A 12,854-nucleotide genomic window follows, 5' to 3' on the forward strand; every position below is an offset into this window, starting at 1 on the left:
TGTGATAATGCTTCAGTGTTTTTGCTGAAGTCTTATCAAAGATTTATCCACAGGGTTGGAAGTTTAGGAGAGGACAGGGTGGTTTTACAGCACTTGATAATTAAGGGTTATAGTAAGTTTTCATATATCTTGACACTTGTTTTTTAAGGAATCTGGCAAGGTTTGAGTAGAGAAAATATCCTTGCAGTCCTAAGTCCATTATAACCCAATTTTCATTCTCTTGTAGCTGAGGAGGACAGCATCTGTCCTTGGAAGCAGTTCTGTGTAGCAAGCTCAGGATGCTTTACTGTGAGCCCTGAGTTCTGTGGAGCCTCTGGGTGTGTGGGACTGGGGGAAGAGGAGTTTGCTGGACTTCCCCAGTCACCAGCAGTAACCTGAGGTGTGCAGACAACCCTGAGCTGTGGTCTGTCTTCTTCATCTCACCTGAGAGTGCTTTCTGCTGCTCCCTGTGACCACAGCTCGGCTCTGCTGTTGTTGAAACCCTGGTGTTGGGGTCCCACCTTCACCTGGTTTGGCTGTGGCTGAGCTCAGAGGCTGTGACCACTTCCAGGAGCTTTTCTGCCTTCCCCAGCTGCTTCCTGCAACCCTCACTGTGATGTTCTGCCTGGGATGGTCATCCTGGGGTCCTCACTAATGGTTTTGCCATAGATAGAGAAAAGTTGGCTTTTCAGGGCAGGCTTGCAGCACTCATCTTGTGCTGGTCCTGTTGTCCTTCAGCACTGCAGCCTGTGCTGCCAATGAGTTTGTGTCATAAAACTGGTCACCTGCCTTGGGGCAGGTCTCAGGCTGTGTCTCCAGAAGAAAAGCAGCTTCATCACTATTTCCAAATTGAACAGCTTTGTCCTTAAAGGAAGGAAAGAGCTCCCTTCCCCGAGTGATTACAGGTTACTGGACTTGAGAGCAAGAGCACCAAAATGTTAGTTTGAACCCTTTTCCTTGATTTTCCTGTCAGGATTTCTCTAACTGCAGTGTGGCAGGCAGGGAGGGAAAGAGCTGTTTCCTGTTCTTGCACCTTGGCCACACCTGATCCAAGAGGTGTCAGGGAAAGAGTTTATCTCAAGAACACAGGCAATGGTTTATTTTGTTGAAGTCGTTTTCTCATTGCATGAGCAGAGTGTCTTGGAAGTAGAACGTGACTGTTTACCTAAGACTGAATTTTGTGTTATTCTTACTCTCTCCTGGACTTGGCCACAATCACAGATGCGCCCCAGAGCAGTGAGGTGCTGGGATGGGATCTGGAGTTATTCCCTGGAGTCCTTAGTCAGGATGGTGACACACAGCCAGCTCTGAGGACACTGTGAAGTTTGTGCCTCAATCACCCGAGAACAGAACACGCTTTAGAAGCTGTGGGTGGTGCCTGTGGGGCAGGAGCAGGTGCTGGTTTAAGCTGTTTCCCAGGAAATTTCAGATGATTTACCCTAAGGGAAGATGGTGAAGCACATGGTTGGTGACTTGTAGCATTTCTAAAAGCATATTCTTCTCTTTGAGCTTAATCATGAGCTCTTAATATTTTGGGAGAGATCTACCAAAATTTAATTTTTGATTTCTATATGATATTTACATTTGATTTAATAATGGGTTCAAAAAAAAGGTCTTTCAGTCTTTGAAATTAAATTAGTGTTGAGGACTTACATATTGCTTTAAGCTAAAGCTTTTGCTGTCAGATGGAACCTGGGGCTAAGTTTTTCCCCAGTATAAATGTGAAAGATTTAAAGCAGGGTATTGGTTTATTTTGGTTTACTTGTGGACAAAGGACATGAAGTCCAGCATTATCAGTAGAAGAAAGCAAGAAATGGTTGTTTTTTGGGGTTGGATTTTTATTTGTGATATTGATAGTTCTGGTTGCTGTGAACACTACTGCAGGTTGGTGTTCTGCAGCAGGAAGGAAAAATAAATTCCTCTCTTAAACTAAAATCAGGAAGATCTGTTTTTGGCCTTGTGACAATTTCTGCCCTTTTGGCAGTGATGGTGGTTTTGCTTGAACACAGAACCTCGAGAGATTTTAAATTGCAACCATTGCAAAGGAAATGAGGAGTAGCATCCACCTGCCAACAGGGTCTGCTTGAATCTCTGAAAAATAACATTGTTTGCAAGGCAGGTGCTGTGCTGAGGAGGTTTTGGAGACACCTTCTGATTCTTGTTCACTGTGCACGTGTCACCCGCTGGCCCCAGGTGTTACACACCGGTTGTGTCGTGGTTATCAATGATATCAGAGCACTGGAAGCACAGAAATCAAGAACTAATTAAAGAGAGCCTCATCAGCCATCTGCTATTTACCTCCTCCTTCCCAAGTCAGCCCTCAGGGGGAGGAGACACTCGAGTCAGCTCCTCTTCCAGCAGCTGACAAACTGGAGCGTGTCTTGCCAAACAAACTTCAACTCAAAAGTACTAATTTATTAAGAAGGTAATTTATTTACTGCAGCAGCTGGAGCAAGATGCTGGAAACAGACCCCCCCTCGCGGATGTGCCAGAGGAGGCCCCTGGGAGCTGCTGCACAAATGGAGTTGCTAATAAGCAAACAGAATGCAATCATGACTTTCTACTCCTATCCCCTGGGGCCAGATCCCACATAAAGCAACATTGTGTGAATAAAGATTTTAATAAAGCAACACTGATGGATTGCCTAAGTCTCTCTCTCCCTCCCCTGTCTGTTGAGTCCCAGCATGTGGTGGGTGAACGTGTGTTTTGCTGCTCCTGTCTCCCGGCTACTCCTCTGCTGATGGTTGTCAGTGGCATTTACTCCAGTCATGTGTATCCCAAAAGTGCAGCTTGTTTGCCAGAGCCTTGTTGGTGAGGATGGAAGGGTGTCCCAAAGGGATACAGAAACAAAACACCTAGGCTGAGGTGGTCTTCTGCCCAGGCATCCCTGCGTGTGCTGAGCACGTGGGCTGAGCCTTGGCAGTGTCCCAGGAGCTGCTTCCATGGAGCCGGGGATGGAGCCTGGGTTGTGAGAGGTGTCTGGAGCTGGCAGGTGTTCGTGGCTGCCTTTGCTAAGCTTTCACTGGGCTGGGGCAGGCCCCTGCTCCCCGGAGAGCACAGCTTTCCTCAGCCTGCAGCAGGGTTTCTTAGTGCCCCAGCAGCGAGTGTGTCCGAGGCACGAGGTGAAGCACTTCTGAACTAGGGATCTGCTGCTCTGCAGCATCAACTGGTGGTGGGAAACCTGCTGTTCTTTAAACTAGAGTTTCTCACTTGAAACTTTGGATTTCAGCGTTGTTGAATTCTGTATGAACTGCTTTCTGGGGTTATTTTGAGGGTTTTGTGGGGGAGGATGTTCTGGGGTTTTTTGTTTCCTAGCATTGTGTGCTGACAGCAACTTTTCCTCTCCTCCATCTCTATTTTTGAGGTGCCAGTTTGCTCAGGGAGAGGGACGGGATTCTGGCTTGTGTATGAGCAGTTCAACAGCTACAGATGCTTTTAAGTTCTGACAGGCAGAAACTGGCACTTGAGAGCTGTTGTTCCAAGCACTTTGTTGTGCTGCTGCTCTGTATTTTTGGAGTGGTTTGCCATAGTAACAGAGTTAGAATTTGTATAACTGGGAGATTTTAGTGTTTCTGATTACGTAATGAATGTACTTTTACAAAAGAATGAACACAAACAACTTTGAGCCAATGGAGAACCAAAGGGGGTTGAAAATAAGCACTTTCCCTGAAGTCCTCAAACCCTTTCCCTACAATTTTTTAATTTCATCTAAAAACTGAGAAAAAAAATGTCCCTAGTTCATATATCCTAAGTGTGGGACTGGTGATTTGTTCTTTGTAGAATCTCAGTATTTTTAAGAGACTGGGGATGGATAGGACTTGGTGGGGAAAAAAAGAAGGAGGGGAAAGGACTCCTCTCATACCCTTTATTGTAGATCTTTCTTTTGTTTAGTGTTCTAATCCATAGCTGTGTTACACTGAGCTCTGGAGAGAGGCTCTTCTCCCCCTGCCTTCTGCCAGAGTGCAGAGATAGATGTGCAGAAGAAATTGCTGTATGGAAACGGGGAAAAAACTAAAAGATGGGTGCGTGGCATTTTCCTGCACAGCCTGTAAATGAAATTCTGGATTGTGAGATGCTCTCTGGGTGTTTGCTTGTCCCAAGCTGCATTGGGGTGTGGAATAAGGCAGGCATAACCATTTCTTGTGGTGCTGTTGTCTCTTCAGATGGCACCTGAGCTGAGCTGAGCCGAGCCGAGGTGGTGGAGTCCTGCTCAAGTGGTTGCTGCTCACCAGGACCGACTGCTTGGAATAACCAGCCATGAGTGACAAGCTGAGCATCCTCCCATTAACTCCAGGGCTGTGCAGGTCCCTGCAGCTGCCTCTGCTGCCAGACACCTTAAGATCAGCAAAGTGCAGTTTGGGGTTCAGCAGAGGAAGGAAAAAACGCATGTGCTTCCTAACCCCCCCTTCACAGAATCCCAGAACGACTGGGGTTGGAAGGGACCTTAAAAATCATCTTATTCCATGGGCAGGGACACCTTCCACCAGACCAGGGTGCCCCAAGCCCTTGGAAAGTTCCAGGGCTGGGGCAGCCACAGCCTCTCTGGGCATCCTGTGCCAGGGCCTCCTAAAGAACTGCTTTTCCTTTTGCTTCTTACTCTGTGCTGCACTTGGGCTGGGCTGGCATCCCAGGAATCCTTCAGAATTTTCTTTTTTCCTTTGGAACATGTAAGCATCTTTTTTTATGACATCTGTCCCTTTTAATAAGCCCCTTTCGTCTAGACCAGTTATCCTGGGTGGGCAAAGTTTGACTGTTTCAGCTATGAATTTTTTATAAATGTGTATAAATGCTTCAGGTGCCTCAACTAGTTTTCAGAAAGGCTGTCAGCAGTTTAGCTACAGCAAGTTTGATTTTTAATTTGTTTCTTTAATGCACTATTTTTAGTTCTGTTTAAGCTGTTGCGAGTGTTGTTCAGGTTTCGGCCTCGCTGTTTTTGAGCTGGAAGGGGCTGATTTGTTAGCCCCGGTACCTTCAATGCTGCTGTGTAATATTTGCAGGCACCTGTAGATGGTGATGCACTCTGCTCCATGCCTGGGCTGCTTCCCCCTCCCATCCACCTGGACCACGGAATTACCACGCTGGATTAACTCTATTTATGATCCTTACTTTTATTTTTCTGAGCATGTGGGATAACCTTGAAATCCTTTCTATTTCCAAAGCATTTAGGCCTCGGTCTCAGTTGGGACGCCAGGACAGCGGGCGGCAAACACAGCCTGGCCAGCCGTGCTGATTCACCCGCTGCTCTCCGATTTCTGTGTCCCCTTTGAAAGGACACCGAGGACCCGCTGCCATTCGCGTGCCTGCCAAACCTCCGCCGAGCCGCTGGGCTTCTCAAAAAGCAGATTATTGCCCTTGCCCGGGCAGTGCCAGGCAGGGCGGCGGTGTCCGGGAGCCTCCCCGCGCTCTCCGCGGCTCCTTCCCCCGGCGGGCGGGGCCGGGCCCGGGGCGGAGCCGGAGCCTCTGCGGCGCCCGGGCTTGGCTTTGTCCCCGCGGCCGGGCCGGCGCAGCGACTGGGCCCGCGGTCAAGGAAGTGAGCTCGGCCCGGCCCGGCTCGGCTCGGCTCGGCTCGGCTCGGCTCGGCTCGGCGCGGCTCGGCTCGGCTCGGCTCGGCTCGGCTCGGCCCGGCCCGGCCCGGCCCGGCCCGGCTCGGCTCGGCTCGGCTCGGCTCGGCTCGGCTCGGCCCGCTGCGCTGCCATGGGCCAGGGCCGGCTCCCGGCCCGCCGCGGGCTCGGCTGCTGCGCGCTGCTGCTGCTGCTGCTGCTGGGCGGCTCGGGCAGCCCCGGGACACCGCCGCAGCCCCGGGGACCCTGGGCACAGGAGCCGGGAGCCGTGCCCGAGGGGGGGCCGTGGGGCAGGGGGAGGTACGAGGCCGTGAAGAAGCACTTGGGAGCCGTGGGTGCTCTCTCCAAGCAGTATTGGCGGTACCTGGCGTGCAGGGTGTGGCAGGAGGGCTGCGAGGAGGAGGAGAAGCAGCGAGAAGAAGGCGAGGCCGGTCCCATCCCAAGTAAGCGCCTTGCTCCGTTCCCCCCGTGTTGTGTCTGTGCCGCTCCTCAGCAGCAGGGCCGGACACGCTCTGTGCCGTGCCCGCGGGTCCCGCGGCGCTGCCCGCCCTTCCCCAGGGCTGCTGCCCCGGGATCGCCCTCCTTGGCATGGCCCGGGCCGAGGGCAGCGCCCCGGCACTTCTCGGGCGCTCGGAGCCATCTCGGGCCCGTCTGGAACCCGTCTGGACCCAGCTGCTGCCGGTTCCGAGCTCAGTGTCCCTCCCCACAACCCGGGCTGCCCTCAGGGGCACGGCTGAGTCCAGGCGAGCAGAGCTCAGCTGAGCGAGCGTCTGCTCAAACTGTGGAAAAGCCGCTTCCCTGGAACCTCTCTGCTCAGACTGCTCTCGTTTGCAGGCTGGAGCTTTCCTCTGGTGGGCCAGGATTACCTGGAGATCCTCTCTGCCTGGTACTGCAGCTTTGGCAAGTGCTGCGAGACAGGAGACTGCAGGATAATCAACAACATCACAGGTAGGGGCTGTGTTGCTGGTGTGGCTTCTTTTGAGGGGCTTTTCCCGTTAAAGTGTATTCTAGAAAGTGATGTTAGTACAGGGCTTTTCTGAGCAGGGTGCTGAGCTGTGGGAGGGTGAGAGGCTGAGCTCAGTCCTGTGTCCCATTTGAAGTTCTGAGACCAAAGAGAGTTTGTCCCTCGCTGCACAGTGTATCTGCTCCAGCTTGCCGGGAGCCCTGCCTGCATCCCACAGCTTCCAGGCACCTGCCCTGGGCTCCACGCTGGCCCAGGACCCTGCCCTCGGTCAGGAGGGCACACTGAGACCTGTGTGTGCAAGCCTTGAGTAGGTGTCTTTGTGTTTTGCTGTCCCTGAGACTCCTGGTGGGCAATCCCTGTGCTGGGAGCTTGGGAGGGCCCAAGGCATCCGTGCTCTCTGCAGCTGCCAAACATCTCCGCCTCTTCCTAAAGGAAAAAAGGAGTCAGTGGAAGATTTGTGTCTTTCTGGGGCCGGAGGCTGATGTGGGCAGGGCACAGGCAGCCTGTGGCTTTAATGCCCTCTCAGAGCCCTGTCAGCCAGGCAGCCCTGCCACGTTTTCTCCTCTTGTTGCAGCTGCAGTAGCTGTGCTGGCAGCTGAAGGCTGAGCTGGTGCTCTCTCTGTGCAGGGCTGGAGGCAGACCTCAGCCAGCAGCTCCACGGGCAGCACTTGGCCAAGGAGGTGGTGGTGCGGGCGGTGCGGGGCTTCCTGCAGAGCCCACGGCCACAGAAGGCTCTGGTCCTGTCCTTCCACGGCTGGTCTGGCACGGGGAAGAACTTTGTGGCTCGGATGGTGGCCAGCCACCTGTACCGGGACGGGCTGAGGAGCGACTGTGTCAGGGTGTTCATCTCCCTGCTGCACTTCCCGCATCACAACTACATGGACTCCTACAAGGTGAGAGCTGACAGCAGTGGGCTGGGCTGGAGTTTGTGCCCCTGTGGGGCTGTGCCTTGGATTTGTGAGTGAAACTGGGGCCCACAGCACTGTCCTGGTTACTGCCGAGCAGGGATTGCAGTCTCAGGGCTTCCCCCCTCTCGCACTCAGCCCCTGAGGTCACTAGGCTGAGGTGTACAAGAAGTTTGGGACACACCAAGGGGCTGAGCCCTAGAGCCAAAGGGATGTTCCATGTCATTTACTGTCATGCTCAGGAACGAAGGCTGCAGGGAGGGGGTTTGGGGGCTGGAAGTTATTGCTCAGACACTGGCTGGACATCAGTCTGTTTGTGGCAGGGTGGGTGGCTGCCTTTGCACCACTTGATTTCTTTCCTCTCTCCTTCACTTTTTAAACTAATTCATCCACCTGACTCGTTTTCCTGCCCTTGCTGTTGCTGTCTCTGCCTGTCCCGCGGGGTGGGAGGGGATGGAGCTCGGCTGGGCTGTCCCAGGGCTGCTGACGCTGCCCCACTGTGCGCAGGCCCAGCTGCAGAGGCAGATCAGCGAGACCCTGCAGCGCTGCACGCAGGCCCTGCTCATCTTCGACGAGGCCGAGAAGCTGCACTCCAGCCTCCTGGATGCCATCAGGCCCTTCATGGCTCAACACGACAGCAAGGGCCAGCAGAGATCCATCTTCCTCTTCCTCAGGTGATTCCTGGTCCCCTGAAGGGATAGGGAGGATCCAAGGGATGGTGTTTATCCCCAGAGGTGTGTGATACAAGGGCTGAGGCTGCAGGGGAGGGCTCAGGGACCTCTTTCCCTCATGGTGGTTTCCTCCATGTTCAGTTTGGCCTGTGGATCCTCCCTGGGAGCAGGAGGAGCTGAGGTCCAGCTGAGCTGGGACACCTGAGCCAGTGTCTAGACCTGGAGGCAAGGAAGCAGAGCCAGTTAATCCCGTGTCACCCTGCCAAGCTGAGCAGGAGATGTCACACTCCAGGGAGCAGAGCTGGGGTGAAAGTCTTGGTGGGAAGTTCCTGTGCACTGGGAGCTGGCAGTTCCCACTGCCTGGCTGTGGCTGCAGACTGAGGTGCTGTGAGGCTGATCCTGGCATCAGCACAGCCTGGTTTAGTTGGTTCCTTTCCCAGGAGCTGGGCACAAGTGCAACCCAGCACTGTCTCTGGGTGGGATGCAGCTGGAGGGAGAAATGGCCCATCTCAAAACCAGGGTGTGAGGCAGGCACCTGACTGAGGTGCCCCTAAAGAGTGAGAGATCAGCATGCCTTCAGTTTAGGAATTGCAGCCTTGGGCTTGGCTCTGGCAGGAGCTGTTCCTGCTGGTTGGAGGTGAGCAGAGCATTCCTCCTCCACCTCCCACCACCCAGGCAGGCGTTCCAGCCTCCAGGCTTGGTGGTTCCCTTAGAGAGGTTTCCCTGCTGTGGGGGACGTGTGTGTGTGCCCAGTGCCTGTGGAGCTCCCCACACTGTGCCCCCTGCATGGCAGGGGCAGGCCCTGTTGCTCAGCACAGGGTGGACGTGCTGCCAGCGGCACTGGGCTGCCCTTGTGTCCTGCCTGGAGCCACAAAGGTCAGGAATGGGCGCTGTGTCACCCCCTCATGCCAGCCAGCAGAGGGGAGCAGGGTGCCTTGAACTGCAGCCGTGTGTCATCCCAGAGGTTTCATCATCCCTGTGGCAGTGTGACACTGACCTGCTTTGGGAGGGATGGCTCTGCCCCAGGGTTGCTGTGGCCACTGGCACGGTCCTGCAGCTTTGCCCAGGGGTGGCAGCTGGGGACGGGTGGCACTGGCTGCCTGTCCAGCCCAGTTTGTGCCCAGTTTGGGTTGGGAGCAGGATCAGTGCCAGCTGTTTTCTCCCTGACAAGGGATGGGGGCATGGTGGGAAACAGTGGTGGCTTTTTCATTTTCCTTGCCTTCCGTTTGGGGTCCAGAGCCTCTGACATGAGGATGGGGGTGCAAGATCTGTGCCTCCCACTGCCTCTCTGCCTCCCACCCACACAAGCTCTGCATCCAGCTGGTTCCCAGTTCACTGGGGCATTCAGGGCTGGGGGCAAACCCCTCACTGGCACCTGGAGGGGAGCACCATTCCTGGAGCTGCTTTCCAGGGTGAAGAGCTGTCTTGGGACCCTCAACAGCTGCCAGGACCTTCCAAACCCCAGCACAGAGCTGCCCCCATGGATGTCCAGAGGCGTCCTTGGGTGGGAACTGTGCTGCTGCTTTGTCCCGTGGGCAGAGAATGCTTTGCCAAGTCCTGGGCTGACACCTGAATCGCTGCCCTGGACCTTTCCTTCCAGTGGGACTCCTGCCACGTGCTCTGCCCTTTAACCTGGACCTTGTGGTGGCTTGTTCAGCGTTTGGTGTGGAGCCAAGTGTCACTTGCCAGGTCGATGTTTTCCCAAGCCAGGACAGGGGACTGAGGGAGAGGGAGGATTCTGCTGCCCCTGGGTCTGAGCTGGCAGGAGGGCCGGCAGCTGCATCACTGCCCGTGGAATGGGGCTCTTTGGGAGGAGAGCTGGCTCTCCATGAGCTGAGCCCAGAGAGCAAATCCTCTGTTGCTGGGAGAAGTGCTGGGGCCTGTCTGCAGGGAAGGTGCTGGCAGCTCTCAGCAGTTCAGCTCAGGGGAGATCTTGAGTGGCTTCCCTCTGTGTCTGCAGCAATCTTGGTGGCAACACCATCAACGAGGTCGCCCTGGACTTCTGGCGGGCTGGCCGGGCGCGGGAGGAGATCTCCCTGGAGCTGCTGGAGCAGCGGCTGCGGCTGGAGCTGCAGGAGGCTGCAGGTAACAGCTGGGCTTGCTCAGGGCTGTGGGCAGGCTGCCTGCAAAGCTGCCCCTCTGCACCATCCCGGCCACTGAGTACCACACAGGGCTGGGCCTGGGGGAGCCCTCGCTGCACCCCAGCCTGGGGCTGTTGACAATGAGAGCCCCATGCCTGGTCTCTGTGAGCGCATGGGGAGGAAGCCAAGAGGCCTCCTGGTCCTCTTCAGCCCTGAAAATGGCTGGGGCAAGAGGCAGCTCAAGGTCACAGGGCAGTACCGAGGCTTCTCGGGGGCTCCAGGTGTCTCTTGGCACGATTCCTGCAGATGCTCCGAGCTCAGGGTGCTGAGCAGCTCTGCACACATGGGTCCCACCACCCACGGCTGGAGGAGCCCTGGGACCCAGGCCTGGCCTCGCAGGGGGGTGACGCTCCCAGGTGAAGCTCCTGAGTTTGCCTTGTCCTGTGTTCTGCTCCAGAGAACAGCTATGCCCACAGCCAGCTCCTGAGAGAGAACCTCATCGACGCCGTGGTGCCGTTCCTGCCTCTGGAGTACCAGCACGTGAAGCTCTGCGCCCGCGACGCCTTCCTGGCCCGCGGCCTGCCCTACACAGAGGCAACGCTCGACCAGGTGGCCCAGACCATGGTGTTTGTCCCCAAAGAGGAGAAGCTTTTCTCTGCACAGGGCTGCAAATCCGTGCCCCAGCGCATCAATTATTTCCTTCCCTGAACGCCAGGTGGGACCCCACGTGTGCTGAAGGCGGTTCTGCGCTCTGGGAGAGCTCTCCTTGCACAGGGTCAGCAGCAGGTGACCCAGCCAGGCACTTGCATGGGGACTCAACAGAGACTGAAACCCTGTGTTACTCCCAGAGCTGTTGCAGGGAAGGAGGTGCATCCCTTACTCCTGGGATGTGGGGACAGCCTGTGCTTGGCTGCGTTTGGAGTCTGTCTGATGTTCTAAGTCCCTTCTTATAGCTGGCAGTAGCCTGAAGGAGTGGTGTGGTTCTGCTGGCAGATGCTGTTCCACATGAGTGGGGACTGGGAATGTCCAAGTCCTTGGTTTGTGGCTGTGGTGAAGGGAAGCCTTGGACAGGCTGGTCCTGTTGAGACAGTGGCCAAAGCCACGTCCCTGTCCCCAGTTTTCTGTGTAACTTCGCAAGATCAGCCAGAACTGTTCTGCTGGAGTTTTTCCCCACTGTTGCTCTCGTGCCTTTCTAAGGTGTCTGCTGCTCAGGGACACACGGGACAGGATCACAGTCTGTGCAGGGAGAAAAGGACTGAGTAAACTCCTCTGGAGATGCCAAATCCATAGCTCTCACCTTGGAGTGCCCCCTTCTCACCGGAGTCTTCCGTTGTATGGAAGCAGTGCCGGGGTGAGGGGAACTCCTGCTGCAATTGTTTTGCTGCAGGGTTTGGTAGAGAGCCTGTTTCCTTCACTGCAAAACCAAAAAGGGGAGAGAACTCCTCTGCCAAGGGCAAGGGACAGGTGAGGAGGATGGTGGCTGAAGCATTAGGCTGCAGCTGAATGTGAGTTTTCATGGATGCAGCAAAAACTTGGGGTTTTTTCCTTCCTTTTTTCATTTTTCTCTTCAGTACATTTCATGCTGTGGTTTTTTGGCTGGTATCAGCATTATTATTATTATTACTACAAGGGGCTGTTTGCTGTCTGGGCACTCGCCAGGTGATAAGTGCATTGCAGCAGCTCCCAAAAAATTTCGTCAGTGTTACGGGAATCACCCTGTGACCTCTGGGTCGAAATTCCCTTCCAACAGGGCAGTGCTGGCGAGGAGTGGATCAGCACCTGCCAAGGACAGGGCTTGGCTTCCCGGCCGCCCCCACGGGGGACCTTTGATCTATTTCAGGCTTTGACACATTTTGCGGTGCCAGGGATGAGCAGCGCGACCTCTGAGAAGGGCTGAGCAGAGGGACACGTCCAGCCCTGCAGGCTCCGAGTCCCTGCTGCCCTCGGGGCTCCGGTACCCAGCCAGGCTTCAAGGCAGGGACGGGCCTCAAGGCAGGGACGGGCTGGCTGCTTTCCAGTGCCCCCCAGGGCAGCTGGCTGCACCGGCTGTGTGGGGTGGGCTCCAGGCTCTGCTACAGTTCTGCTCAGGCTCTTCTGAGGCCGGGTTTATGGTTAATCCCAGGTGTCAGAACCCTGGGAAGCGTCAGGGGTGATGGCTCCGGCTGGGGCCAGGAGGCTGCTGCCTCACAGGACAGCTCGGGCTGTGTTTGGTCACCTGGGCAGCTTCGCAAGCTGTTTGTTGAGGGTTAGTTGCCAAAAGGTTGTGTGCAAGCCAGGATAAAAGCGGGAGTTTTTCTAAATGCCAAGAAGTGTTCAGCTGCGTTAGGCTGCCACAGGCTGGGGTTGCAGGAGGTTGGTGTGGGGCTGGTTTGAGATGGGCACAGGAGCAGCTCTGGCTGTGGCTGCCAGGGAGGAGGTGGTGCCAGTGACGAGGGCGAGGCAAGAGCTGCTCTCTGCTGGGTCACAAGTGTGTGTGTCACACCTGGGCGAGCTCTGATCAGCCCCACAGCAGCCAGAGCTGCTCTCTGACCCCGCCAGGGCAACAGTTTGGTTCTAAATAGATACCGCATAAATAAAGATACTGCTTTTTATGCAACCTGGTGGAATTAAATTATTTCACTTTTTAACAATTTTTTCTACCCAAATGAATGAGCTTCTGGCTAGGACTGAGCAGCTTCAAATATTCATTAAGA

At 55.2% G+C, this 12,854-nt stretch overlaps 1 protein-coding gene across 1 annotated transcript; it reads left to right on the plus strand.

The window, feature by feature from the left end:
* The first annotated feature begins 5,119 nt into the window (after positions 1-5,119).
* TOR3A (torsin family 3 member A) lies at positions 5,120-12,757 on the plus strand. The gene is made up of 6 exons (XM_063406575.1): positions 5,120-5,983; positions 6,375-6,488; positions 7,132-7,397; positions 7,917-8,083; positions 10,041-10,165; positions 10,619-12,757. Exons 1-6 carry the CDS (start codon positions 5,674-5,676, stop codon positions 10,867-10,869), a joined length of 1,233 nt encoding a protein of 410 aa, XP_063262645.1. The 5' UTR covers positions 5,120-5,673; the 3' UTR covers positions 10,870-12,757.
* Positions 12,758-12,854: the final 97 nt, after the last annotated feature.

Source organism: Prinia subflava, chromosome 10 (assembly GCF_021018805.1).
Source record: "Prinia subflava isolate CZ2003 ecotype Zambia chromosome 10, Cam_Psub_1.2, whole genome shotgun sequence".
NCBI classification, from domain to species: domain Eukaryota; kingdom Metazoa; phylum Chordata; class Aves; order Passeriformes; family Cisticolidae; genus Prinia; species Prinia subflava.